The 27,594-nt window shown below is 28.4% G+C and overlaps 1 protein-coding gene across 6 annotated transcripts in view; it reads right to left on the minus strand.

Moving 5' to 3' along the window:
- The window catches only part of LOC107439518 (axotactin), a 95,089-nt gene that overhangs the window by 61,298 nt on the left and 6,197 nt on the right, over positions 1-27,594 (minus strand). Inside the window, exon 1 of one of the 6 annotated variants that reach the window (XM_043053322.2) lies at positions 19,783-20,129. The exons of 2 other annotated variants lie outside the window; for them this stretch is intronic. Coding sequence is in view for 1 of the 4 variants with exons in the window: in XM_043053317.2 (XP_042909251.1) it covers positions 3,745-3,751 (7 nt within the window). In the remaining 3 variants the exon portion in view is untranslated. Of the gene's footprint in view, positions 1-3,744; positions 3,882-11,095; positions 11,270-19,782; positions 20,130-27,594 lie in introns of those variants that run through there. 3 more of the 6 variants (XM_043053321.2, XM_043053319.2, XM_043053317.2) reach the window with 3 other exon arrangements.

Genomic DNA, 27,594 nt, shown 5'->3' on the forward strand with positions numbered 1-27,594 from the left:
CTTTTATATAAAATTACTGAAAATTTTCAAAGAGCCTTGAAAAATAATCGATGAAGGAAAGTGCATTTTTAAAATTTTTTCCTTTGAGTCTGTGTATTTAAATAGAAAACGCTATTTATTTTTCAACCAAATTATCTAATCAGCATATGAAGTCTTTTAAATTCAACATGGCACAATAACAATATCTAAGATAAATAATCAAATATTAAAAGACAGCTTTTCATTTCTATTACAGAATTTATTTGTAAAAAAATTAGTTTCTTTTGCAAACTTTGAGATATTACTTTAAAAAATTTCAGCAGAAAATAAAAAACGAATTTAAAACAAAGTTTAAGATTTATCAAAATATTATACGAAAAATAAACAAAACAAGATAATATTTTTTTCAATAAAATAACTTTTTTTTATTAAGATGAATTATTTGTCTGTCGCATATTTTATAAATATTAGATTTGCTCAAACAAACCACAAGCAAATATTTTATTTCATTTATATACAAAGTTATTTAATTTCACTCTATAGAAAAAAAATTTAGATGTAAAAAATTAGGTTTTTGTAAGTTTTATATATTTAATTCAGAACATTTTACTGGAAAATAAAAAGCAGGAAAAGAAAGAAAAGTAAAGTTTTAGAAAAGTCAAAATGTTAAAACTAAACTAGAGGACTCAGCCCCTGCTATAGATGTAATTTTTGATGTAAAAATTCTGTTTTTCTTTCTTTGCGAGTTTTAGATATTATTTTCAAGAAGAAAAAAAATCATCGGAAAATAAAAAAGGAAATTAAAATGAAGTTTAATCAAAATATTGTACTTCATTATTAGAGGCTCTGCTCTCTGCTAGCTTCTCATACCAATCTTCACTATTTCTGCTATTAGGTATAGTTTGTCTAAAATAAGAACTCCCCTAGTCATTCGTCTGGACCCGTGGCGGTGACTATGGTAACGAGGTATAACTATTTCAAATAGGGGTGTGGGATCATTATTTAGGACAGGTTTTGACTTGGGTCGGCGAAAGAAAGGAAATCATCTACCCTCCCTGAAATGCACTATTCTTGTTTCCATAGCAGCAGACGGCCTCAGACTTAGTGACTGGGTGAGTTCTTACCGTAGACAAACTATACTAGTACTCCAGGAAGATCACGGACACCCACACATGTGACCTATGACGTCAGAGCGTTATTTACAAGCAAAATGGCGTGTTAAAATTGAGCTAAGTTGATTCACAGAAGTTAAAATGCTAATTAATCTGAAGTTAATTAATACACCTGAATTTGTTTGAATTTGTTGAAATATAATTCTTTCTCGTCTTTACTTAACTCAGATTTATTATTTGTTTACGCATTTTATTGTAACCGTGATACCTTTTTGTTTTGTGTACCTGGAAACTTCAATGTGCATAATTAGTTTGTTAATGTTCTACATGTCTTCGTGACAGTCTTTGTGTTGAGTAAGAAATATATAGTAAAAGAATTGCAACTTTTAGGAAAGAATCCCAGTGAGAGAATATAGAATGTTATCATTTAAGAGAATTCATACACTTGACGGGGGCTTGGCGTACTCGAAACAGAATGGAAAGAACAGTTGCTAACGTAAGCAAACACTCAATTAGGATAGAGATACACACACTCGACACTTGCAGGCATTCCATTCTCTTTTGTTTCTTAATAATATACAAATAGCTACATCAAAAATAAAAAATATACAGTTGAAAAATCCCAAAACATTTAATTGTACTAACGCAGATTTATTAGTTTCCGATTCGATCATTTTGTTCGTTACATGACAACTTCATTTACAATTTTATTTTTTAAATTCCTACTTAATTTTGATTACTTTGACTTGAAAAAATATAAAACTTATTTACTATTTTATAATTGTGGAACTGTTAATAAGTTTAGATACTGATTTAAACATTGTTAACCATAAAATGTTGCGTAATTAAGTAATATCATAGAAATGTTTTGTAAATGAAATACAGCTGTTAATTTTAAGCCTCTGATGTAGAATATATATCAAAAATATAATAATAGCAGAAATTAGAGCTTTAATACTAAAAAAGTATGATAAATAAAATTACCTTAAATAAATTAAATTAAGTAGTAGTGATAATAATCTGATGGTAAGTTTTGGAGCTCTATGCTTCATAAATGTGCTTTTAGCTCTAAAGATTAATTCTAAATTAAGGATAAAGAAATTATTCACATGTTATTTACAACTTTTAATAATTTTATGTCGATGATAACATTGATAATCATAGAAATTTCGATTGTCATGTGAGTAAACTGGATCACGTGTGAGTTTTTGGCCAGTAAGAATACGCTGACATAGGGTGCGTGCGTAGCCCAATCTTTCAACAAAAAATAAGCACCTTTTAAGTACTTTTTAAGCACTCAAAAAATATTTTTAAGCACTATATACATTAATAAAATGCAAAATAATTTTCAAAGACTTTAGAGGATCATGAGAAAAAAACTAGTTTCTGACAAAGAACTCTTTTCTTGATTATATTAGCCGTTATAAAATGATCGAGAGATTTTTTGGTTCGATATCAGAGGATGGAAAATGAAGTCTGAAATTGAGAATATCTTGCAAAATGCACATGATGAGTTGCACATGATGAGGCAATAATCTCACCGAACTCAGATCAGTAGACATACATACGGACTCGCAAGTATTTCATCAAACATGTAAAATGATTGGCGCTTTCATACGATGGACCGATGGTACGCCGAAATTGATTGTGGTTAAATGAATTGTGAAAACATTGAATAGAACAAAGTAAAAAGCACGCTTTTGCATAAGCCGTGACGAAAATCGACATGGTAAAGAAAAAAAAATCTCATTTTTGAAAAGATAAAATGAAGCACTTTTTAAAAAAACCCAATGAAAAAAGCACCTTTAAGGGCTTTCAAATAACGAAAATCGAAAATAAGCACTTTTAAGCACCTTTTAAAAACAATGGAAAACAGTTGCATGCTATTTCTTTTTAATGTAAAATTCAAAGGAAAGAGAAGAAATATTTTCTTCCGTAGAATAACAATTAATTAATTGAGATGAATTATTTAACATAGATATTCTATAAATATTAAAAGAAAATAAAGAACCACTCAACAGCTCTTTGTGGGCTTCGGCTGCTTTGATTTATCAGACAAGTTAGAATAAGGCAAGTTAGACCATCGATTTGAAGCTGAGTGGGATTCATGCCCAGCAGTCAGAAATCGAACATTTGTTCTACACAATGACAACTCAGAGCTTTACCCACTGGCTCATAGCGACAAATCGAATAAAAATTATATTTACTTTAACAAACAAGTAAGCATTTTATTTACATAAAATGTCCAACACAAAGATAAACTGTTACATCGCAAAGCATTTCAGATCACACGAGGAAAACTATTAAGAAACATTAATCAACAACGGTTAAGAAAATAAACTATAGTTAAACAATTACTTTCGCATACAATGAAAAGGAAAGTGAAACTAGCCACAAATAAAGGAAATTATTTTCACTCATTATTTCCAAGTATGTTTACTTAAATGTAAGCGTTAAATTACAAATTCGAACAAAACACTCATCTTTAACAAATTAATTCTTGGGCGCGAGATTAAATAATAGTTTCGTCAACACACCACTTTTGATTCTGCAGACGATTTACTTTACTATTTTTTTGCAGACGACTTAAAGCAAATCAGCGATTACCATGATAGTTTAACCAGATCTTTAAAAAGACGTATACATTACTTACTCTTCATGGAAACTTTAATTTACCGTAACATCAAGATCGTAATCAACATAAGAATTAGAATGTAATATAGTGAGTAAAGATACGCGTTTTAAGATTCAAAAACCACTGTAAATTGTTCGAAGTCCAGGCACAACCACAGGAAGTGGATCACAAGTTTACTTTCTTATCCTACCTTTACTAGATGAGTGTTATCTGGCAGAAAGGAACGTTAAAAGCCATCTTATCAGAAATGTCATATACTAAGTACACAAACCTGGGATGAGGATAAAAACATTCGCAGAAAAGTGTATCTATACGCTGTGTATATCATTTTCCTAAAGCTTTTAGATTGTCAAAAAAGGTCATCCGATATTGGAGTAGATTTAAAACACAGCACTTTCAAATTATACGTTCATTTAAAGTATACTGGATTATCCGTAAAGACTGCCCTGTGTATTTTAAGAATCCTTATCAAAAATGATAACATAAAATTATACACTTTTTCCAAAGATTTTTCTGTGAAACCCTTTCCTTCATCAATTTTTATGTCAACCTAAGGACTTGAAGTTTTTCTATTAAGGGAATTTGCGACCCGTACTTTTTTTTATTTCTATTTTGATAAGGAATCTTAAATAATACATAAGAAAGGCGGTCTTTACTGAGCATCCTATAAAAATGTCATACGTTCTACAACCTTTTTACATCTTTCAGAGAACTTGGAAACTAACTTGGAACTTGAAACTGAGTGTTTTCGGCGATTCTCTTTCCTTTGTTATATTTTAGATCTATCTAAGGGTTGAAGATTTTTATATGAAGGGTACTTTTGTAGGTATTTTGCACTGATCGAAAATCTGAAGCCCCGAAGCTTTTCGAATAAGATGAATAGAATAGAGTATCCCAACATTCTGTTGGCATACAACTTTCGTGGAGTTATCAAAAACCTTCTGAATTCGCCATTTCGTACACTTTTGCTGTATTTAATTCACCTAATTTTAATTGGCAGTATACTATCTTAACTAACAGAAAATACGACACGAGTTTTATAAATTTATTTCAAAACTTGTTCAAAACTTCTTAAATGGGTTTTTACAGTCTCAGCTGAAAAGAATATTCTCAATTTTTAAAAAAAATTAGAGAAAAACAAACTAAGTGATCGTGCTTAGCTTGATCAGAATCTCGAACTTCAGAAATCAGAACTCGAGACATTTTAAATAAAATCTGCTCTGAGTTCTGTTTTGTTAATTGGTGTTTGTTACTTTACAGCAGCAATACTTATAATATAAAGTGTCTTGTAATATTAAGTTTTACGTTCTTGGATCAATTTTCGAAAAGTAAATCAGTAATGTAATCAAATTTGTTAGAACAAACCTATGGCAATATCCTGAATATACTAAAATTCAGAGAATAATAACATGCATTTAAACATTCGGCACTGTTTTTAAACTAATCATCAACATTCAATTTTGTAAAAAATATATATATAGAAAAGCAAAAAAACTTGCTCTATTTACATATTACGCATGAAAATAAAATGTAATTAAAATTTTATTTAACTGTAAAAAGAATAATTGAAGACAGGGAGCACATGTTTTTTGCTTCAATATTTATGTTATTACATGAACTTTCAATGTTTATGTAGTACAGACAGTGTTTTAGTATCCATATTTTGTGTATGCAAACAAGCAGGAAAATCTGTAACTAAAACTAGTGGAAAAGTTTAAAAATTACTAATGAATATTAAAATGCAATGATTTTTACTATATCTGCATGCGGAGTATATTGAGCAAGATTAAATATATAACGAGGATAAGTTATGAGCAGGGCGGGATTAACCTATAGGCACACTAGTCACGTGCCTAGGGCCTACGAAAAACTTGGGAGAAAAAAATTTGTTGACAAAAATAATTTAGCTTTAAAAACAACAAGTGTATTTTGCACAAAATTATGAAGATACAAATAAAAATATAATATTTTTCGGTAATAAATTATTTTGCAGAATCTTATGATCTAATAAATTACTTTTTTGCGATTTTTGGATTCAACGAAATCTTCTATTATGCTGTCGAATTCCAAATCGATATCAACTGCAATATCGGCAGTATGTCGGTATTGCAGATAAAGTTCGATAAACAAATTTGTAAATTAAAATCCATATTAATAAAAATGTAAAAAGAAATATGCAAGAAAATTTTAGCATAAATTTTGAAAAGAGGGGAGGAGTGGGGTAAGGAGGGGAGGAGTGGGGGAAGGAGGGGAGGGCCCAAAAAGGGCTATGCCTAGGGCCTACGAAAGGTATAATCCGGTTCTGGTTATGAGTAAGATATTTCCATAACTAGCATAATTACTAATCATAATTATTAATATCATTCGTAAAAAAATTACTTTCAACAATGCAAACTTTGTAGTGGCATAAAATAATCAATTTTTTTTTCCTTTTTTCCCCCACCACTGAAAATTTCCAATCATCATCGCTTAAAATAACTAAGTATATTAATAAAACATACACGAGTAGAATCTTTGCTTCCTAGAAAAGTTTTAATTTCAAATTTGCCATGAAGATATTCCAAAAAATAAAGTTCACGTGAACTTTAATTTTTGATAAATAGAATGTCTTATTTGAAAAATAATAATGTTTTCCTCTCATTAATGTTTAATAAAAAAATGTTTTCGTTTCATTAATGTTTTAAAGTTTGCAAAAAATTGGAATAATATTCATTTTTTTTTTATTAATCATTATTTTATATATTTCTAAGATTCGTGCTTCTAAGAATATTTCTTAGAATCGCTGTAATCATTAGATATGCTATGAGGAAGAGAAAATTGACGCGTTTTGCAAGTAATGACCATATAAATGATTTAACTGCCTTGAAAAAACTAATTTTTCTCTATTAATTCTTTACTATAACGATTTCTGGGAGAAAAAAATTCTTTTTTCTAGTATGACTGTTGTTTTCAAGAAAAAGTAGCTTGAAAAATAAAATTTCCACGATATTTACTAATGAGGCAAAAACGTATAGCTTAAATAAAATAAAAGTTATGGGGACCATTGAAATTATAGCAAGACAATTGTTATGGTATTGTAGTTATAGGGAAATGGTGCAAAACAGATAATGTCTATAGGACTTTTTAAAAAAAATTAAAGAATGGCTAAAAACTAGATTTTTTCCTTTACCTATAAATTTGACTGTTGAGCAAGAGTGCCCATCCCTCCTCAAAGATTATGGAGACTTTTCCTCCACCCCCCCCCCAAAAAAAAACATTTAATTAAATTCATCTGATTTCAGAATACAACAAAACTTCATAAAAAAGATACTTTTGTGCATTTAAAGTTTAAAAAAAAAATTTTTAGTTACTTATACACAGTTTTCAAATCTATCTTTTTATAAAACATCATTTACAAACATGCTGATATTGCGAAAAAAGAGTCGTGTCGAGTGGTAAGTTTCGAGTTTCGTAACATGTGGGGTGTTTGGTTAATAGGATTATTTTGTAATAAACCGTGATTCAAATGCAAAAAAAAAAAAAAAAAAAAAAGAANAAAAAAAAAAAAAAAACATACATAACGAAGCTCACTATATTATTTTAGCAGCTTTTTTAGGGGCTGAACTCATTTATTAAGAGCCTTACTCTGTTTCATTTCCCATAAAATTAAGCACATTTTATAAAATGTGCTTTACATATTAATTTCAACTTGAGTTTATGAAGTTGTATCTATTAAAAATGAAATAAAAACCATCTCTTCCCGCTGCTCCCCCCCCCCCCAAAAAAAGTTGGAAAAAAAATTCAGTTCACGTACAAACTGAAACCACTGGTTATGAATGTGCTTTTCTTATTCTGTGCTTGTAGGGTTGTAAATCAGTTTGACTAAAATATGTCTAGCGCAAAAATAATTTAAAAATGTATAAAAAATCCTTATCTAAATATGTATAAAAATACATTTCCTCTGCTAAACAATCAAAATTATCCCTTTGAACTATTTTTCTGTAATGAAGCTTCAAAGAAGTATTGGAAATATAGCCAGACCCCGCTATAGTGAACACGGTTTATAGTGAACTCTCGGATATAGTGAACAAAAAGTTCACTCCCGTGCGTTGCTATATACATATAATGTTATTTTTTGTGGATATAGTGAACCAAAAAAAAGAGAGGAAGTTGGATATTATGATCTTAAATTTCACAGAAACGAAGAAATTGGGTTTTTTTAACGAAAAAAAAAGTATTTTAAACCCACATAGATTTTTTACGAAAATTGTCCGCAGAAAAAATGACAACTAATATATCTTAGTTCGCGGGCCACAAAAATAGGTTCGCGAGCCGCCAGTTGGTAACCGCTGTTGTAGAACAATTTCGCGTACGAAAAGCATGTTATTAAGTTTTACACTCCCCATTTTTAAAAAAATTTTTTTTTTCATTTTTCATAATAAATAACTCATAAATCAAATGCACCCGTTAATTGACCTTATCACATTTGTTTATAACACTTTTTTATTCACTTTTCACAGATGTGCTGTCAGAAGTTCGGCATTACAGGATCTTAACTGATTGATAAGCTGCATTTCACCAACTTCTTTCATTTTTTAACACTATTGCTCCTTTTACTTTTACGCTGAAATGTTATTGGCAGAAAATTGAGCTTCAGTTATTTTATCTACATAGGGGTCGTGCAGATATTACGTAAATATATTTTAGATGATTTTGAACTCTATCTATTATTAGCATAAAAAAGCAAATCCTATCTTTCGCCATGCTTTTCCTTATTGTTTATTTAATTATTTCTTCCACTAAACTTAACTTAGGTGATTTTTACAGGATTTTTTTTTCAGTTTTAATGGATAGTTATAGCGTGTTGTTGCTTATACACCACCTCTCCATTTGACATAATAAGCGATTCGAAACCCCATTCCCTTCCGCAGTTACGTATACATAATATTTGAAAGAGCCCATACAGAATGCTATATCATCAATAACATACTAATGATTACCGCAAGAATAACAAATGTTTTTAAAATTCTTAAATGATAATTGTGAAACAAACGAATCTCAAAATTCACTAGTATAAGACATTCTATGGTAGCTAAAACAGTACATACTTTCATACAAACAATGCAAGCAAAAAAAAAAAGAAAAAAAAAAACGAATTACCCTGTGTAATTTTTGATCTAATAATGATTGGACCTTCACGTTCTAGGACTTAATCTTAATGTTTCAAGGAAGTGATCTCAAATACGCTGATTAATTAGTGCAGACGATATTTTAAGTTACAAAATCAGACGCAAAAACAAACCTTCTCAGAATAAACATTCCTTTTTTTTTCTTTTTTCTTTTTGTCGATTTCTAATTTCTAACCCTCCAAAATATGGGGGGTAGCCGGAATCTGGAAAATATAGTTCCCATAGTTTGATCAGGAGCCCTTAATGTTAATTTTATTTTTATGCGTATTTCGTCATGTCTCGAGAACATTTTAAACGAAATAAAAAAAAAATTACACACAACTATGAAACCCTTTTGTCTAAAGATAATTCCACGCAAAATATAATTTTTAGTGAACCTATATCATTTTTTATTATTTTATTTAATAACAGTCGGAAAAATTTTGAATTGTAATGTAAAAAAAAAAAGTTACATCGTTTTAAAGGATGTAGTTTTACATGGCAAAATACAAAATTTGAACCAAATCAGTCGAATAGTTCCTGAGAAATTGAATTTTAAAAATACGGCTTCATTAAAATTCGTTGCTTGATTCACGTGATATTTTACAGCCTGGTAATATATCACCTGATATTTTACAGCCATGGTTTTATGGTATTTTTTCTAACATGTTGAACATTTAATAATTCTAGAACTAATTATCGTATCTTTTTTTATTCCATTGTAATTCCTGTACACACCTTAATAATTTAAAGTTTTTAAGTCTTATAGTTTTGAGCAAAAAAATAAAATGTAGCGTTAAGTTTGAACACCCAATACAGCAACAGCGGAGGCGACCCTTGCAATTTATTATGTATAGAGATTGGTCTAAATATTTTAGTAGTCGTATTTATGTGTGTCACCCTAGAGCTGCACAATGAGCAGCTCTAGTGTGATGATTTGGGAAACATAAGAGAGGGTGATCCGAAGACATGCTATCATCATTATTTTGATCCTGTGCAAAGGGGATCGCTCCCCCACTTTGGGAGTCAGATGATCTGCGCGTGAAGTCGAGCATTTAACGGTAGAACAATTTAACGAGGACCGATACTGCGCACTCTAGGTCATTTCACTGACTGATCAAAGCGGTCACCCCACCTGCTCACTGACCGCAGTCAATGATGATTGACTTCGGTGATTTACTGGGAACTGTATCTTACAATCAGTCCACCGTGGGCCTTATATTTCAGGACCATAACACTTCTTGGAAATGCCGTTCGCTCCTCATTCAGTGGCGTGCAACATGCGAGGAACAAACTACTCGATTAGATGCCCCGAAAAATATGTTTAATCGCTGCAGGAGCGAAAAATGCCAATTAAAACTTAAAGAAAAAAAGCCTGGAGAATATTATTCGTATTTATAAAAGTCTAAACACTGATTTCAAATTCATTTTGGTGTAAATGAAAATGAAAATTAGAAAGAAAAAAATTATATTTCCAACTAATATTCTTTTATTATTTAAATTGGAATGACCGAAAATTTCGATATTAAATTTGTTTGAAAATCAGTATTAGCTAAATATATTATTATTATAATATATTTTGCTTGAACCCAATATTTATTGGATAAATATTTCATTTATAAACGGAATAGATTAAAAAATAATCAGAATAGACTTGAAATTTTTTAATTCTCTTAGGAGTCGAATGGACATAGACACCGAGTTAACGCCCTTTCCTCTCCACTACACTCAGTCTTCACGTAAAAATGCAGTCATTCATAATTTATTTTTTTAGCTTTTGAAACTGAATAAAAATTAAATAAAGTTTTTTTTTTTACCAGACCAGATGCTCAGAGTTAACCTATACCTTTTTTCATTAAAGTGAAATTTTGTATTGACATTGTTTTTATTGCTTTGAAACAGCAAAAATAAATGATTAAATAAAAATTTTGCTAGGAAAATTATAAATTTTAAAAAATGAATTTAAAAATTATTTTACTGATTCTAAAATATAAAACCATTAAAAAAAGTCATAGCGAATTACAATTATTAAAAGAATACAATATACACTCTCGTAAAGAGTAGAAATAAATTGAAATGCGTATTACAAAGGAAATGTAAAACAAAATTATTCAAAAAAAAATTTGTAGATACTATAAATCGATAAATTTTGCAGTAGATAACAAAATTTTACTCCACGATATTCAAGATCAGTTAATGATATTTACAAAAAATTTACTCACCTACTTATTATAACGAAATTAATTTACACACGATCTTTGATTAAGTAAACAAGCACATAAAAAACGCTTCCAATAAAAACAAGTCTTACTTCTTCGTTATTCTAGTTTGGAAGAATCGAATGAACCACGGAGAGCTAGCCACTATAAGAACGAAATAAAAATAAAATATATTCCAGTCGATGATGATGAAGTTTCTACCCGTTACGAACATCGGAAACCGAAATGCCGGCAGTGCAGCCAGCCCTACTTTCACCTGTTGAAGGTCGGGCGAATCTATTATAGCTGTAAAATGCTTTCTCGGGCTCATTCAAGGGGATATAGGTATATTTAGAAATCGTGGCTTCGCTTGAATAGAATTCATTAAACCAGCGAGCAGCAAAGAGTGAAACAGTAAAATGCTCGATTTGCTGCACCGAACGGAACAAAATGTGTGGGTGGGCATGCTTTATTTATTTTATTATTAGGAAGTTAGATAAAAAAAAAAGGCAAGAACAAAAGTTACTAGATTGGAGGAAATATAAAGAAAATAGAAAAGAACATCATCCTTTTATTGCAACTTGTTCATAAATCTGTTTAGAGAGAATTTTAGAAACTTGATTATGTTAATAAAACACAAGCAGGAAGTATATTATCACTTTTTTAATTTTAAAGCTTCGTTTTTTTTCCCCCTTTTATTTAAAAAAATCGTTTGAAAATAAAAAAGAATAAAAATGGATTCGAATTTGTTATTAAAAAATGGAAAAAAAATAAACATAAAATTTTAAAAAGTTTTTCGTATTTTCGATCTAAAGAAAACCAAAAATATTTTTCTGTCTAAAGAATAATTCAGTTTAAAAAAAAAAGATAACTGAAAAAATATTGAAAATTCTTTTTTCGTCGTAATGATCCGTCAGATTAAAGGCTAAATTTTCTCAAATAGTTTTTAATGTGTTCATTGGTAAAATATGCTTTTCAATATACAATAACCGACAAAATCAATAAAAAATAACTTTCAAAAAATAGATGAGTTCATTTAGTCTTAAAAAGAGGAGTAAAAAAAACTATAATACTTAATTTGTGCTTTATATACATATTTTTTCCATCTTCTAAATTTTGATACCTAATCTTGGAAGATACAAGGAATACGTATAAAAAAAAACAATTGAAACAAATTTAAACAAAGTATTTAATGTGGCGTTTTTGATAAAATTAGATAAAGAATAAATAGAAGACTTGCTTTTAACAATTAACATTTTATTATTTAAACAATTTAAGAAATAACATAACTATATTAACCCGATTTAGCAATCCCACGGTAGTTTTATTTAATCGAAGACTCTGAAATGTTCTAGAAATCTAATTTTAGCCCTTTCTCTTGATTTTAATTTTGAGTGACGATAAGCGTCACATCAAAGATGTGTTAAATTATTTATTGTGTTATTATTATTTAGCTAAACCATATAGCGGATGTGTGACACAGGCAATTAAACTTTTTTTTGCCTTGTGATATTGAATGAAACTTAGAAGACAAAGGTATACTTGCGTGAAATATTATATCGTAAGTTTTATAATAATATTTACTTAATTGGTGTGATTGTTGATTTTATGTTTTCCTTTTCAAGAATGCATGTACTAATTTAATACGTGATTATTTTACATATATAACGTAATTTATAACGTAATTATTTTGCATTATTAAACAGAATTAATACCTACATTATTCAAAAAGTCTGAACAATCCAAACTATTTTAATTATCATTATTTCATAAAGAGGAAGAAAAAAATAATAAATATTTCAATTTTTTAGGAAATTTTCAGTAAAGATTTGGGTATTAGTCATCTCACTAAATGATTTGTTCACTCTCATCATTAATTTATTTTATTTTATTTCATAACCGGCGATGAACAGCCCACCCAATTTTGAGTTGGCGACTATCAATAGCTTTGTAATTCTGATCCCAATCCAGAAGACAAGGGAGTTTACGGATCAAGCAGTGAGACAAACTAGCCTTAATGGAGGACTTTATGATGGAACTATACCTCATTTGCGTTACATGTAGAGGAAAACCACGTAAACCTCCTACGGTTAACCAAATGGCAAGGGAATTCTTATCCACGATCCGTCTACCACTGAGAATATTTCACGTTAGCACTGTAGTAGGTGCGAGCAGAATTCGTATCAATCTGCCACCGTTGGGATTCGAACCTGGGAAACCGCATTGGGATGTCAACGCTCTATCCCTTGAGCCACATCGTCAATTTATTGTAATTGTGCTCCCTAATGAAACAAATTATATAAATTTCAAACTAATATATATTCTCTAAACTCTATAAACTTGCTAAAAATACGTTTATCAAGGATTATGTTTAATATTTTATTAGTATACCTCGATCTCACCGCAAATAAAATGATATTCACATAATATCAAATGTTGAAGTTGCGTAACCCTACACCTTGAAAGACTTTACTTGGCCTGTTTTCTTTCAATGATTTCTACTGTAAAATGATCTGCTAGCTCACCTTATTAAAAAAAAACGCCAAGTGTCATTTCTGATGTGACAAATACTTTGTAAGAAATTGTCTATTGTCATCGTTAATATCATTAATTTCAGAAGTGTCGTATTAGATATTTGTAATTGACTTTTTCCCATAAATACATAATATAAATCCAAGTGAAGAAATACTAGATAATAATAGAATCTCAAATATATGCTTTTAAAAGTTTTGAACTTATGCGTTATAACCGCTAGTGTCAATAATATATTTCATTTGGCATTTCTCTTCGCAAGTTTTGGTTTTACTCTTTCACGGAATTTCGGCCTTTATCATCTATTTAAAATCACGGTATTGGGCACAATAAATTCTTACTCAGACTCCGCCTCGGATTTAAAGCCTTCGGGTTCGGACCTCAAACAGCAAAACCAAACTTTAAAAAAAAAAAAATTAATGCAATATTTAAAAAAAAAAAAATTATGATCTAATATTTAAAAATGAAAAAAACGGAAGTCCTAAAAAGGTAAACTGGGTTTCCTTAATTTTCATTATTTTATTTCTAAACGAGAGAAATGGCTACTTTTAACTGTAAAGTAATTGAATTTTAGACAAGAAAAAAAAAATATTTCTGTCTGGAATGTAAGCTTCAGAATCGGAAATAGTTGCATATCAACGAGATTCCCATAAATTCGCAGAGTGACAGTTTAACCTCGTCGAGTAATATCACATTTATTTAACTGCAAGCTGCACATAAAAAATTGTTGACAATTGTCCAAATGGAATCTTTATTAACAGATATGTTATTTTAACACTGTTTAATACTGATATGTTAAATTTGTTAAATGTATTCCTCTACATTAAACAATCGTAAGGGCCGTCGACGCCAATGTTTTAAGTGTTCAAGTTAAGGTTACATTTTGTTTTGCTGCGCGGTAACTAACCATAGGACTTAGAAACTTGAATTTACGAAGCTGTGTATAAAAGTGTACAGAAATAGCGGATAAATTAAAAAAAACTAACATTCTATTATTAGTTCGAGGATAATTAACTGCTAAATATTGTTGGAAAAATTTCCATACGGGCCCCGCTCTGCTGAATGCAACTGCAGAATTAATATTTGGCATGCAGAGAGGGCCATATTTGTTTAATATAACCATAAATAATTTTTCAAAAATTTGTTTAATATTCCAATTTGTTGGTAAGTTATTGTCTTATGAAGAGCTTTTTTTGGGGGTAGGGGGTATTTTTCCTCACTTTTTTTATTTATTTATTTATTTATTTTTTTCGCTTTACGTTCCATTTTGCTTTACTGTCTATAACTTAGAAATTTAAGAAATGTGTAGAAAAATCTGCCAGGAGTTCGATGGAATGAAAAAAAAAATTAAGATTCGATTATTAGTTCAAGTGCTATTAACTGTTTAACTTGTAGTAAAAATCAATTTTGGTCGATCTACTTTCCGCCGAAAGGGTGCTACAGAGTTGTAATTTGATTAGAATTTGAGAGAACTTTTTGAATTCTAAATTTAACAAGAGTTTTTTTTTCCGAACTCCTATTTGTTTGAAAATTATTGCAATTTTAAGTGGGGTTTTTTTTCAATTTTTTTCTTTAAATAGTAATTATTTATCCATTATTGTAGGAAAATTTATCACTCTCGTGATTTTCTTTTCATAAGCTTGCTCTTGACTCGTTGTCAAAAGAAACAAGAAAAAAAAACAGTAAATAAATAAAATAAAAAATAAGAGAGAGATTAGATGAGATATAAATCTTAGCATTTATATCAAAATTTTTAAAAAATATTGTAACTAGATAAAGATAAAGACTGCTTTCAATGCTAACTGTTATATGATAAGGTTATCGTATTGTTAACAAAAAATAACTTTCATATATTCATTATAACTTCTTATTGTATCGCACATTCTGTATTCGTAAGTTGAAAAAATTTTTCTAGTTCAGCAGATTTTTTTCAAATCCAGCTATTTTTTCATTGCGCTACGATCAACATATTAACTATATGGGCCTATATAAAATTTTAATAATTTTATAAACAAAATAATCTTTTTTATCAATTTTAAAAAAACGTTTTTAAGAAGATCAAGGGGGAGAACTGTTTTTGTTCATAAAATCTGATTCTGAAGGAAAAAAAAAACGTTGGAAACCGACAGGAATTGTTTTTCACAGCATGGCCTATCTTTACTGTGTAATAACTCTCAGGGTGAACGAACCTCATTTCTTTGCAATTGATTTGCCAAAACTTAGTAATCCTCAAAATGCAATAGTAATTTTTGGAGAAAAAAATGGAAATAAACTGTTGTTTCCCTTTGATCTTCAATGATGAATGAGAAGCATTTACGGGCACTGATCTGCGAAGCGAACAGGGGGCGGAGCCTCCTAGTTCTGTAAAATTATTGTGCTTAATATTAATTGTTACATTGTTTTTCAGAAAAAAGCTCAAATGCTCCATACATAATAGTCGTATTTTAGATTGAAAGAAAAAACCCTATTTAATACTAACTATTTTTTAGCGGGAAAAATGACAGAACTCTAGTAGCAGCAAAACTTATAGAACTCTTTAAAAAAAAAAAAAAAAAAAANAAAAAAAAAAAAAAAAAAAAAAAAAAAAAAAAAAAGAGGGAAAAGTTACAGATATCTTTAAAAAAAATTAAGAAAAGTTAAAAGCAAAAAAGAGCAATTAAAGGAAAATGGTCGTCAAATTGTTTTAAATAAATTTATTTTATTACTTTATCTCTGAGTTATGTATTCGTTTTGAATTTATGCGTATTTTAATAGAATATACGGAAAAAAATTGGAGGATTTTTTGATTCCTATTTTTAAAACATTGTTCATAAAGCTATTTTTTTATCGATTTTTGACAATAAGTTCAGTTATGGAAAATATGAATAATCACAGAATTTTAAAACATATAAATTTGATTGATGGCAAAAAAATTCAGCGCCACCATGTAATTTTGATTTCAAGTTGCGTCTTGACACTAATTCTGAAAATTAAAAGTATATTTATTTAAAAGAATTAAAATAGTTTGCATTTTTAAATAAAAATAAACACTTAAAAAGATAAGGCAGGTGTTGCTTCAAAAAACTACAAGCCAAATCATATTCTAAGAATTCTTGTCTACAGGTGTAGATGAATAAACTTATATTTTTCTCCACTTGTTACAAAAAGTTCTTTTTTCTAGATGTAGTTGAATCACAAACGTCGAAGAATGAATGAAGCTGTCAAACGAAGCCTAAAATTGCAATAAATATATATTGAAAAGTCATTCTCCCGTCCATAAATTTATCAAAAACTGTTCGAGAAAATTTATTAGTTAATCTGTCGGACTTAAACGCTGAAATAAAATACTTACAGCTTTTTCGTTTAGCCCTTTTCTACCTGAATTACTTCAAATAGAAGTGTTCTTTTCTGTTTTGTTTGGGTCAAAAATACGGACTTTTTGTTTTAAATTATTTGAATGTACATTCTACTTTTTTTCTATCCTTAATAAACAAACCCTATAAAAAATTTTAAAAATAAACGAATCTTCCTTTCTATAGGAAGGATTTTATTTTAAATCATCGGAAAAACTATATGAAGCCTCGCCTCAGAATTAAATATACATACATACATAAATAAAAGTACCTTGTGCTTTTATTGCTAGTTAATCTTTCAACAGCAATTTGTCAAAATTAAATTGCTTAGTAGTAAATAAGGGCGAAAACCCCTAATGAAAAATATAGTTTATCGAAAAGCAGCTATTTCATTCGTTAATTAAATACAAAATCGTTTCATCTAAAGTAAGAAAAGTAGTTTAATTAGAAACGATTAATCAGTAATATTTATTTTTAAAAAATTAACTAAATATTTTTTTCCTGTACATGTTAATGAGATTGTTATAACACTAGATAATCTGTCCGTTTACATAATTTTCTTAATTTTTTGTGAATCAAGTTTTAAACACACTGAAACATTTTCAAATTCGACACCTCCATAAGTTGACAACCTCTCTAACTTGATCTCTATTGTTGAGAACCGAATTTAAAAACAGTAATAAAAGAGAGGAAAGCCATTATAATCTAACCACCTGTCTTTCTTGTATGTTGAACCTGAAATAAGTCGAATTTATATAGGTGAGTTATTGAATGCTATTCTAAACCCTTCATAAGTTGACCGGAAATAAGAAGTATTTCAGATAATTATTATGACACAGATTAAAATTTCTCTAAATTAGCAAAATAATAAAAAAAAGCTAACCCAAACCTCTTTATGAATTTTCGGTAGGAGAAACTTATGAGAGCTTATGTAACTAATATGTTTGTAAGTTTAACGAAATAAATTTCAAAATGGTGAAATAAATATAGGGGAGAGTGGGGTCAATTGTAACAGAGCAAAAAATTCGAGTGTCGGGCTCTAGATTTGGTTCCTAGGTTGCGCACAAGGTGTATTTTATAAATCTACATGTACACCCCTGCTGGCAACCATTTTTATGTACTTTTGAAAGAGTTACATCACAAAAGATGTTTTCACGCTACGTAAGTACTTTTTTTGGTATTAGAATATTATATTGTAACAAAGTAATTTTGTTTAAACAAATAAAAATTATTAACCGAATATGTAAGTGGACACCTTAATTAACATTTCAAAAATTAAAAAAAAGATTAGTTTTGTTAATTAACTATCATTGTTTTTAACAAATGAAGCTGAAATGGTGTCTTGGGGACGATTGTAACAATAAGTAAAGGGACGATTGCAACAGCTGAAAATAAATAATCTTATGTTTACAAACCATTACTTAACTCTTTAAGAACCACCAATAGTTTCCTATATCATTTATATTATGTTGCATGTGCATTATTTTATTTGTCACCTTTCACAGCATAAATTAAAATTTTTAACCCCTTAAAGTTAAAAGTTTAACCCTTTAGGTCTCTGCTCATTATTATTTTTACTCCTAAAATATCACTACTATTTTGATCAATAAAAAAATATATCACAACTATGATAATATGTATAATTAACTATGTTTTAGTTGAATTTATGAACTGTTACAATTGACCCCGTAAGTGGGGACAATTGTAACAAGTGCACGACTGTCAAAAATTGTTAATAACTAATATAATAATATTTAAAATCAGGTATTTAATTTTTTTTCTAGTAGAGGATAGTCTACTTTACTCGTCTGTCAATTAATACTAATAATATATTGGATTTTTTGTTAGTTAAAAATAGTTAAGTAAAAAATTTTACAATTGATCCCACTCTCCCCTACTGTTAAGTTTTTTAATTGCATACATCCTCTGGTACATTGATATATGAAAAACTATATTTATACCAAATTGCATTACTAAAAAAATATGCTCAACGAATTTTGTAAACTCATCAATTTAGTATTAAATTTATAAAACCAATTTGAATTAAATATGTAAATATTCTTATTTCTGAAATTAAAAGGGATACATGATAAATAAAATTTGTTTAATAAAAGTGAATGTTAGTTCACGCAGAAAAAGAAACTTTATTATATTTATTTCTATAGTCGTGTAATATGCAGGAAATATATGAAAATATGAACAATGTATATTACATGGTATACATACAGATAATATTATATAAGAAATGACGAAGAAAATCGATACATCCCTCTCTATGTTGACCACCTGTCAAAGTTGACCACTAATCCGTCAACTTACGCAGGCTACACAGTATTTTTATTTTAAAAAATTAAAATCTCTTGGTTTGTTATTCAAGAAATTAATATTTTTCCAACTGTATTAGGTAAAATAATAAAATTTCACAAGCATTAAAAAATATAATCAATAGTCAATCATATTATTAAATTGTCCCTTAAGTATTTTTATTTACTGGTTTTAACTATTTCTTATGCACTAATCATTAACTTTTGTTTCATTTTTCCACTGCAAATTTTGCGTAAAAAACGTGATATATTTTGAAAAAGAAAAAAAAAATAATAATAATAATTTTTAGCATGTCATTAAAATCTTGCCTGAGAAAATTTTTTTGTGATTATAATTTGGAGGTTTTACTCAACTCTAACTGAAAATCAAAGTTATGAATTTTTTTATTATAAATAAAAGTAAAATAAACAATGCGCTTAAGCTAAACGAATTGACAAAATCGTTCATATATTATTGCCTAGATTTTTTTTATTATTATTATTCTTTCCAAAATTAAATAGTTTTATACGATTACGATCTTACCTTTATTTCATTCAATGCACACTATATACTATAATCAGCTGAGAACAATCAAACTTAGTCCCAGTGTATCCTTTTTAGAACAATATTGGCTGCATTCGAATTGTTTCTGTGAATTATCAATGATAATATCAAACGAGTATAAATTTCCCTGGATTTTGTATTCGCCGCAAATCCCTTGGCTCATTGTCTAATTACAGAAGAAAGGGTACAGATGCCATCGTATTCTTCACTAAGACACTTTTTACAGCTGTTATCGTTTACGCAGCGTTTGCCTTCTCCCTTTTGTCAATTTTTGGCAAAGAGTCAGTTTGGCAGACGATTAGAAGTTAAAATCTTTGTGAACCACCGATGGCCTTTTGTAATTCATTTTGACATATCGAAATTGCCCTGAATTCCTAGATAAAAAGATTGTTCGATATAATGTCCTTATCAATTTGAGTGAGTGATATGATAAATGCTTATTTTCATAAATTCTTTTTCTTTTGCCCTAAGAACCTCTTTTTTTTTTCTTCAGTTGATAAATGATATCTAAACAGTCGAAGTTTCAGAATTCAAAGTTAAAATATGATTTCCATAACATAAAGCAAAGATTGGGCTCTTTCCAAATTTAACAATACTATCTATCTCTTATGATTGACTGTTTTTATTACAAATATTTTAATGGTTGGGAATTAAAATGATTTACAAAGACACTTTTTACAGATAAATTTTGAACTGCTCTCAAAAATAAAAGCATACAAATATCATTGAACTTCCTTCTTCTTTAAAAATGTTAATTGATAAAATTATATTTTGTTTGGTTTGTCCATAATACGTTTCTACTATCTTTAACGTTTCTTTTATTCTTTTACAAAGATTAAAAGTGCAGTATTTTCTTTTTTTTAAATTTTTATTAATAAAATGATTTTTTGTGGGGTGCAGTTATCGAAGTTTCTTTATATTCCCTTTCTGAACGATACTGTTTACTTATGTTTTTAATTTTCCCTTCCGAACAAAAAATTTAAATAAAACCAATGATGTAAAAATTATATTATTTAAAAAAATATATAAATATTGCTTTTTTGAAACATTATTTAGTTTATTTTTGCTTCTAGTCATTTTTCTTCTTCTTTGCTTTCCGTATGTTTGCATCTGCCACATTATAGGTTATATAACAAACAACAAATACGAAAAAAAAAACTCTTAGCGTTTCAAATATTAATAGAAACAAGAAGAAAAATAATGTAAAGTGTTTAATGACACTGAAACAAAGGAAAAAATACTTGACATATTTAATTTAAGTGTAATGTTTCAAAGGATAGTGAATATTCCAAAGAATAACTAAATCCCATCAGATATAGATGATTCCAATATAGTTATTTAATCAATATGTAAACTGATTCGAAACAACAAAAAAGTTTGAATGGTCCGAGCTAAGCTAATTATATTTCTCCCCTCTTTAAGGAAATAATTTCAATAGGGAATAATTTCAATAGGAAATAATTTCAATAGGAAATAATTTCAATCAAAATAAAGGATTAACCTTTATTTTGATTTCATTCAAAACAATTAGTTTAATTTCATTTGCTTAATTGAAACAATTTGCTTAATTGAACAGCTAACTCAATTTTGAGTTTTTGACTATCAATGTTCATCCGCAGTCATGTAATTTTGAACCCAACCCAGAAAACAAGGGAACTCCTAGATAAATCATTGGGACAAGCTAGCCTTCGTGGAGGACTTTTTGACGGAACTAGCCTACATTTGCGTTACATGGTGAGAGAGAAAAACCACGAAAACCTCCAATGATTAGTCAGATGGCATGGGGATTCTAACCCATGATCCGTCAACCAGGCTCCAAAAATTCATACCTAACGGCATGACTGTGGCAATGTGATCAGCATTGCGCACAGGCCGCCTTTACTTCCCACAACTGGTACTCATCGTTGATTGAACCCCAGTCCCTCACCATGACAGTTCAGTGCCCTAACTACTAAGCCATCGCGGCTGTTTCATTTAACTAGTTTGTGTATTCTAATTTTTTATGTAACTTTTACTTTTTATTTATATATTACTATTATTTTCACAAAGATAAGTTTGTGACAGCAAATTGGTTACATGAAATTGGTCTGTATGATATTAGGGAAGGGTATTTCTCTAATTTTACCATGGTTTTCTCATCTGTGAACAAGGGATGAATCAGACACAAAAACCTGCTTTCTCTGATACTTTTCTTTTCTTGTCCGAATAAGCATACCTTTCTGAGAAATCTAATTTTGAAGAAGTCTTATTTTTAAAAATTAGATTTCTCAGGAACTATTCTACCGATTTCGTTCTATTGTATTTTACCAATGAAAATTGCATTCTTTAAGATCATGTAAAAAGTATCTAAACCTTACAATTCAATTTTTTTTTATTATTATTAAATAAAATAATAAATATTTAGTACAAGTTATATTTTGTATGGAATTATCTTTGGATAAACGAATTGTACAGATGTGTACAAAAAATTTTAAGTTCGCTTAAAAAGTTCTTGAGATGGGGTGAAATGCGCAAAAAGTAAAATTAACATGAAGGGGTCCAAGCTTCGGATCGTTCTAATGAATAATCTATATTTGGTCCATATTTCCCAGATTGCGGCTACGCTCCCTATTTTGGGGGTCGGAAATACGAATCTATCAAAAAAAGATATTCAGAAAAAGTACGTCTTTGTGTAAGGTTTTATTAGTTAAAATATCATCATCATCAATGGCTCGACAGCCCAGGATGGGCCTTGGTCTTCTCAAGAAGTTTTTTCCCACCTAACCTTTTTTTTTTGCTAGTATTTTCCAATTTCCAGTTTTTAAGACCAAAAGGTCTTTTTCTAGGCCATCTCAAATCCGGCCTGCCTCTTTTTCGTGTGCCAACTGGCCTGGCATTGAAAACACTTGTTGTAGTACGGTCTTCGTCCATTCTTATAACGTGACCTGCCCATTTTATTCTTTGTCGTTTAATAAAGTTAATAATGTCACTCTAAATATCGCCTGCACTAATTAACATATTTGAAGCGCCACCCTCTCGAACAATTAAGAGTGAGTCCTAGAATGTGAAGAGCCGATTATTAGATCAAAAGTTAATCAGGGTGGTCCGTTTTTTATTTTGCGCATATTACCATTCAATAAAAAACAAAAATGTTGTATAACAAACTGTGTTCTACAACATTCACTAGCACACCCTTCGATAAATGCATTAATTCGCTCATCACTTAACTTTAATTTATCTATTTCCACGTAATCAAACTTAAAATAATATAAGTTTTATTCTTTAAGTCAATTCTTCTTGGACCGAGCAGGATTTTCATCATAGTTCAAGAAAAATGGGGACAGAATTATTCCATTTCTAATATTCGAATTTTTTATTGAAAAAACTTAAATCATAAATTTAGCAATTTTTCATAAATATTATCAGTATGTGGGCTTAAATCTCTAGGAAAGGGTAATGAAGATATAGAAAATTTCTTAAGAGTAATGACTTTTTCAGAAAATAGAAAAATAACATTTTGCCTCTTAGAAAAGTGTCCGTCTTTCTAGTGGTTTAAAAAAAAATCGGATTTAAAATTTAAAATGTTACACGCATTTATCTACAGCTTGATTAGAAAAACGAACACGTGGAACACTAAAAACTGTAAACAAATTCTTGTAAAAAAAAAAAAAAGTTCTTTTTTTCAATCTGGAGAACAAAACAAAATTCATTCTTTCTTTCTCTTTTCTTTTCGTTTACGATTAAAAGTTATTTTTAGAGAAGATAAATTAGTCCAAGGTGAAGAAACAGATTAGAGACAACTTCTTAATTTGAAATTTTAAACATGCAATGAAAAGTTTAAGCTAATAATATCTTATTCTTTTTTGGTATACTTATGAATACGCAACAATTTGTTGTCATCAATAATAAAATTTACAGTAGTTTTAAGTAAATCACTCTATAACTACAAAACATTATAATAATAAAATTTATATAACTAGTTAAAACTTGCGACAAATTTTTTTGCGGATATTTTTAAATCTATAAATATGATCGTCTGCTATTTTATTTGTTGATTAAAGTGAATATAAATAATATATAGCACAACTTTTGTAATTATTGAGATGATTTTAATGCATTTTATGTGATTGAGTTATTTCCTTATAAGATAATGTGATCTTATAGATAACATCATAATTATCTAATGAGGCGGATGATAAGATTTGTAATGCTCTTATCCACTTCTGTCTGAAAAATTTAACTGATTCGTACTAAAGAAATTAGTTAGTGACTGATAGTGACTCAAAAATGAAGGGATTCAGCATTTATAATATACTATATTTGCGAATCTTGACGTTGTAAAAAAAAGTGGGGTTTTTTTGTAAAAAACATTGGTAATAAGCTTTAATAATTAACTAGATTAAAAATGTGTGATTCATATGAAACATCTTCATATTTCAACCTGCAATTAAACAGGTTTTGTTGCGATTTGCAGACATCGATAATAAAGCTGCTTTTTCGTCTTTTAAATACAAATTTGTGGCTCAAAATGTATATATATATATTTTTCACTCTTCATTTTTAAAATGGCAAATCGCACAAATTTGAGAAAAAAATTTTGAAGTACCATTCTAATATATTTAATAGAATCTAAAATTACCCTACTTCATTTTATCTATTTTTTTTTTTATTTGGTATTACCCTATACTTTATCTTAATAACTGATACTGAAACTAAGTATTTTTTTAAACTTTTAGGAGGCTCCGCTAGTTGCATCTTATTCATAAATGTTTTTTTCTTCTTAAATATCAACATTTTCCACAGAAATACAGAACATTTTATTCTCAATATGCACAATTTTTGTAGCTTTATGAAAAACATTCGATTAATAAATTAATCGTAACGAATTAAACAATTACCGAGATTTGGAAAATAATCACCAAGACTTGAAAATAAATATAACAGAAATACAAATTGTAATACTCAAAAAGAAGAAATAAATAAGAAGTAATTTTACTCGTCGATGAGACTTAAAACAATTGAAATTTGGAACGATTTTTATCGTTCATTATTAAGTTTTTTTAGTTTTTAAAAATTTATTATAAATGTTAAGATTTATATCTGGCAACTTGCAATCTCTATCTCTTTTTTCGCCACTTTTGATTGACATTTGTTTAAACGCGAGTTTATAAAATAAAAAAATAAAGATTTTGTGAGGGAAAAATAAATTTTCTACAACGATGAAGAAATAATCTTTGTTCATAGCGAAAGATAGTTAAGAAAAATGCTCGAAAAAATTTCTATAACTTTCGAACAAATTGGAATTTCTAAAAAAAACTTGCTTTAAATTAATAATTGAAAATAGCCCTTGCAGCCATTTTCTACTTTGTAACGGTGAATAATCGAATCGGTGAGAATCACTGTTTATAAATTTTTTTTTACTCGATAATTTTTCTTATACATTTTTCTACATACTAATACAATTTCAAACATGCATGTCTCATAAAATTTGGGCAGTAAAACAAAATGTAATTTTAAGTTAAATTCCAAAACAGCTGCGCCCTTCCGACTTTTAAAGAAATAGAAGAAATTTTAATAATTTGCAATCTTAATAATAAATATACTTGGTTTCACTTGATATTATCATAAGTTTTCGAAATAATTCATGGGAACTTATTTTGAAACAGTAATTTTATAAATGTGTCAATGAAATTATATTTTCTTGTCTCCTTTCGGACATATGACATATTTTCTTAGGTTCAGGATTGTTTCCTCATTCAAATGTGCCATTTCTTATTTTCTTATATATAATTAAACTCATTTAATTTCACATAATTATTTTGATATTAAAAATGTTTTGATTGATGAATCGTTAGTTAAAATGTTAATAGTAAAAATTTTCCAAACTAAATTATTTTCTGCTCTGAAATACAAACAATATTACTTCATAAAAACATCAAACGTTATTTATTTCATGACTTTATAACATGATAAATAATATTTATCAGGCTTAATTATAATATTATTAATAAAGCGTGGTATTTTATTATAATTTTTAAAAACTTTTTATTCTAAATTGAGGAGTGTCTTTGAAAATTGATTTGATGTTAAAGTGTGCCATTATGAAGAACGTATTGGGAATCATGTTCAACAATTAATGATACTAAAAGTTTTTCATATATTCCAATTTCAAGAAATCTAAAGTTAGAATTTGAAAAATTAGAGGAATATAAGAAAAATTAGAATATATTTCCTTACATTCTAATTTTACATATATTCTTATAATTTTAAATTTATTAGAACACGATGCTGTATTGGAATTTTAATTAACTTTTTATACCTAAATTGAAACGTCGTGCCAAAGAAAATTAATTTAATTTTATGGTGTGCTACTTAGAAGAACAGATGGGGAACTAAATTCAGCAATTAATAATACTAAATATTTTTCTTATAATCAAGTTTTGAGGTACCTAAAATTAGAATTAGGCAAATTAAAAATAATGAGAAAATAAGAAAAATTCGAATATGTTTCCTTATATTCTAATTTTATATATATTGTTATAATTTTACATGTATTAGAGCATGCTGTTTTATAGTAATTTTAATTAACATTTTATTTCTAAATTGAAGAGTCGTGCCACAAAAAATTTATTTAATATTGAAGTGTGCTATATAGCAGAACAGAATAGGGAACCAAATTTATTAATTAATAATACTAAAAGTTTTTTTTATAATCAAATTTTGAGGTTTCGAAACTTAGAATTCAGCAAAAAAAATAATGAGAATATAGGAAAAATTACAATATATTTCTTTACAATCTAATTTTACATATATTCTTAATATTTTAAATTTATTACAGCATGGTGTTTTATTGTAATTTAAATTAACTTTTACTAAATTTAGTCTTCTTATAAGAAAAATTTAATTTAATATTAAAATGTGGAATTAAGACGAACAGATAGGGAATCAAATTCAACAATTAATTAAACTGAGAGTTTTTTTAAAAAATATTCTAATTTCAAGTATACATAGATCGAAGTAAAACAAAAAAACAGCTGTGTAAGATTTGTTTGCAAAGCATATGAGAAACAGCCGACTAATCAGAAAAACAGTAAAAATACATTTCGAAAAATCTAGACAAGTTATGCTAATCAGTCAATTTGTATGGATGAACACGATTATGTTGCGACAACTACGTGTGCAGGGAAGTCATTCCGAAACAGGTAAAAATAAAAATACTGCTGCGCTCATCTAAAATTGTATTTTAGGGTTCTGCGCACGCATCAAAAAGAATCATATAACACATTCAGATGAGTTTATGAAATGATGATTCGTGTGCAATGATTGTCACGCAACATTTGCTAATTGGGTAACGAAATTTTCTCTGCAGGGTTGCTCGTCATTGAGAACTCAAAAATTTACGACTTTTACTTTATTTTATTTATTAAGTGTTAAGAAACAACATAATAATATTCTTATTTCACGAACATGAAACATTTATCGTTAAATGTTTGTAAGTAATATGCGATATGACGTTTTTCTTGGTCCTTTCAAAGCGTCTCACATCTCTCAGGTTAAAATGCAGACGTTTTAAGAACTTTATTTTTGCTTTTAGTTATCAAACATATATTTTTTGAGAATTTTTCAAATAAATATAAGTGTAAAGATATAATTTAATAAAGGAGAATTAATGAAGCATAAGGATAAAAAAAATTTTTATGTTGTATATTTACAATTCATTTTTGACTAATCTTTATGTATAAAAAAATCCCAGATTTCTTAAATATAAGCGTCAATTTTTCCAAACTTCTCTCCCGGTCTCTTTCATGTACC

This window comes from Parasteatoda tepidariorum, chromosome 4, assembly GCF_043381705.1.
Source record: "Parasteatoda tepidariorum isolate YZ-2023 chromosome 4, CAS_Ptep_4.0, whole genome shotgun sequence".
NCBI classification, from domain to species: domain Eukaryota; kingdom Metazoa; phylum Arthropoda; class Arachnida; order Araneae; family Theridiidae; genus Parasteatoda; species Parasteatoda tepidariorum.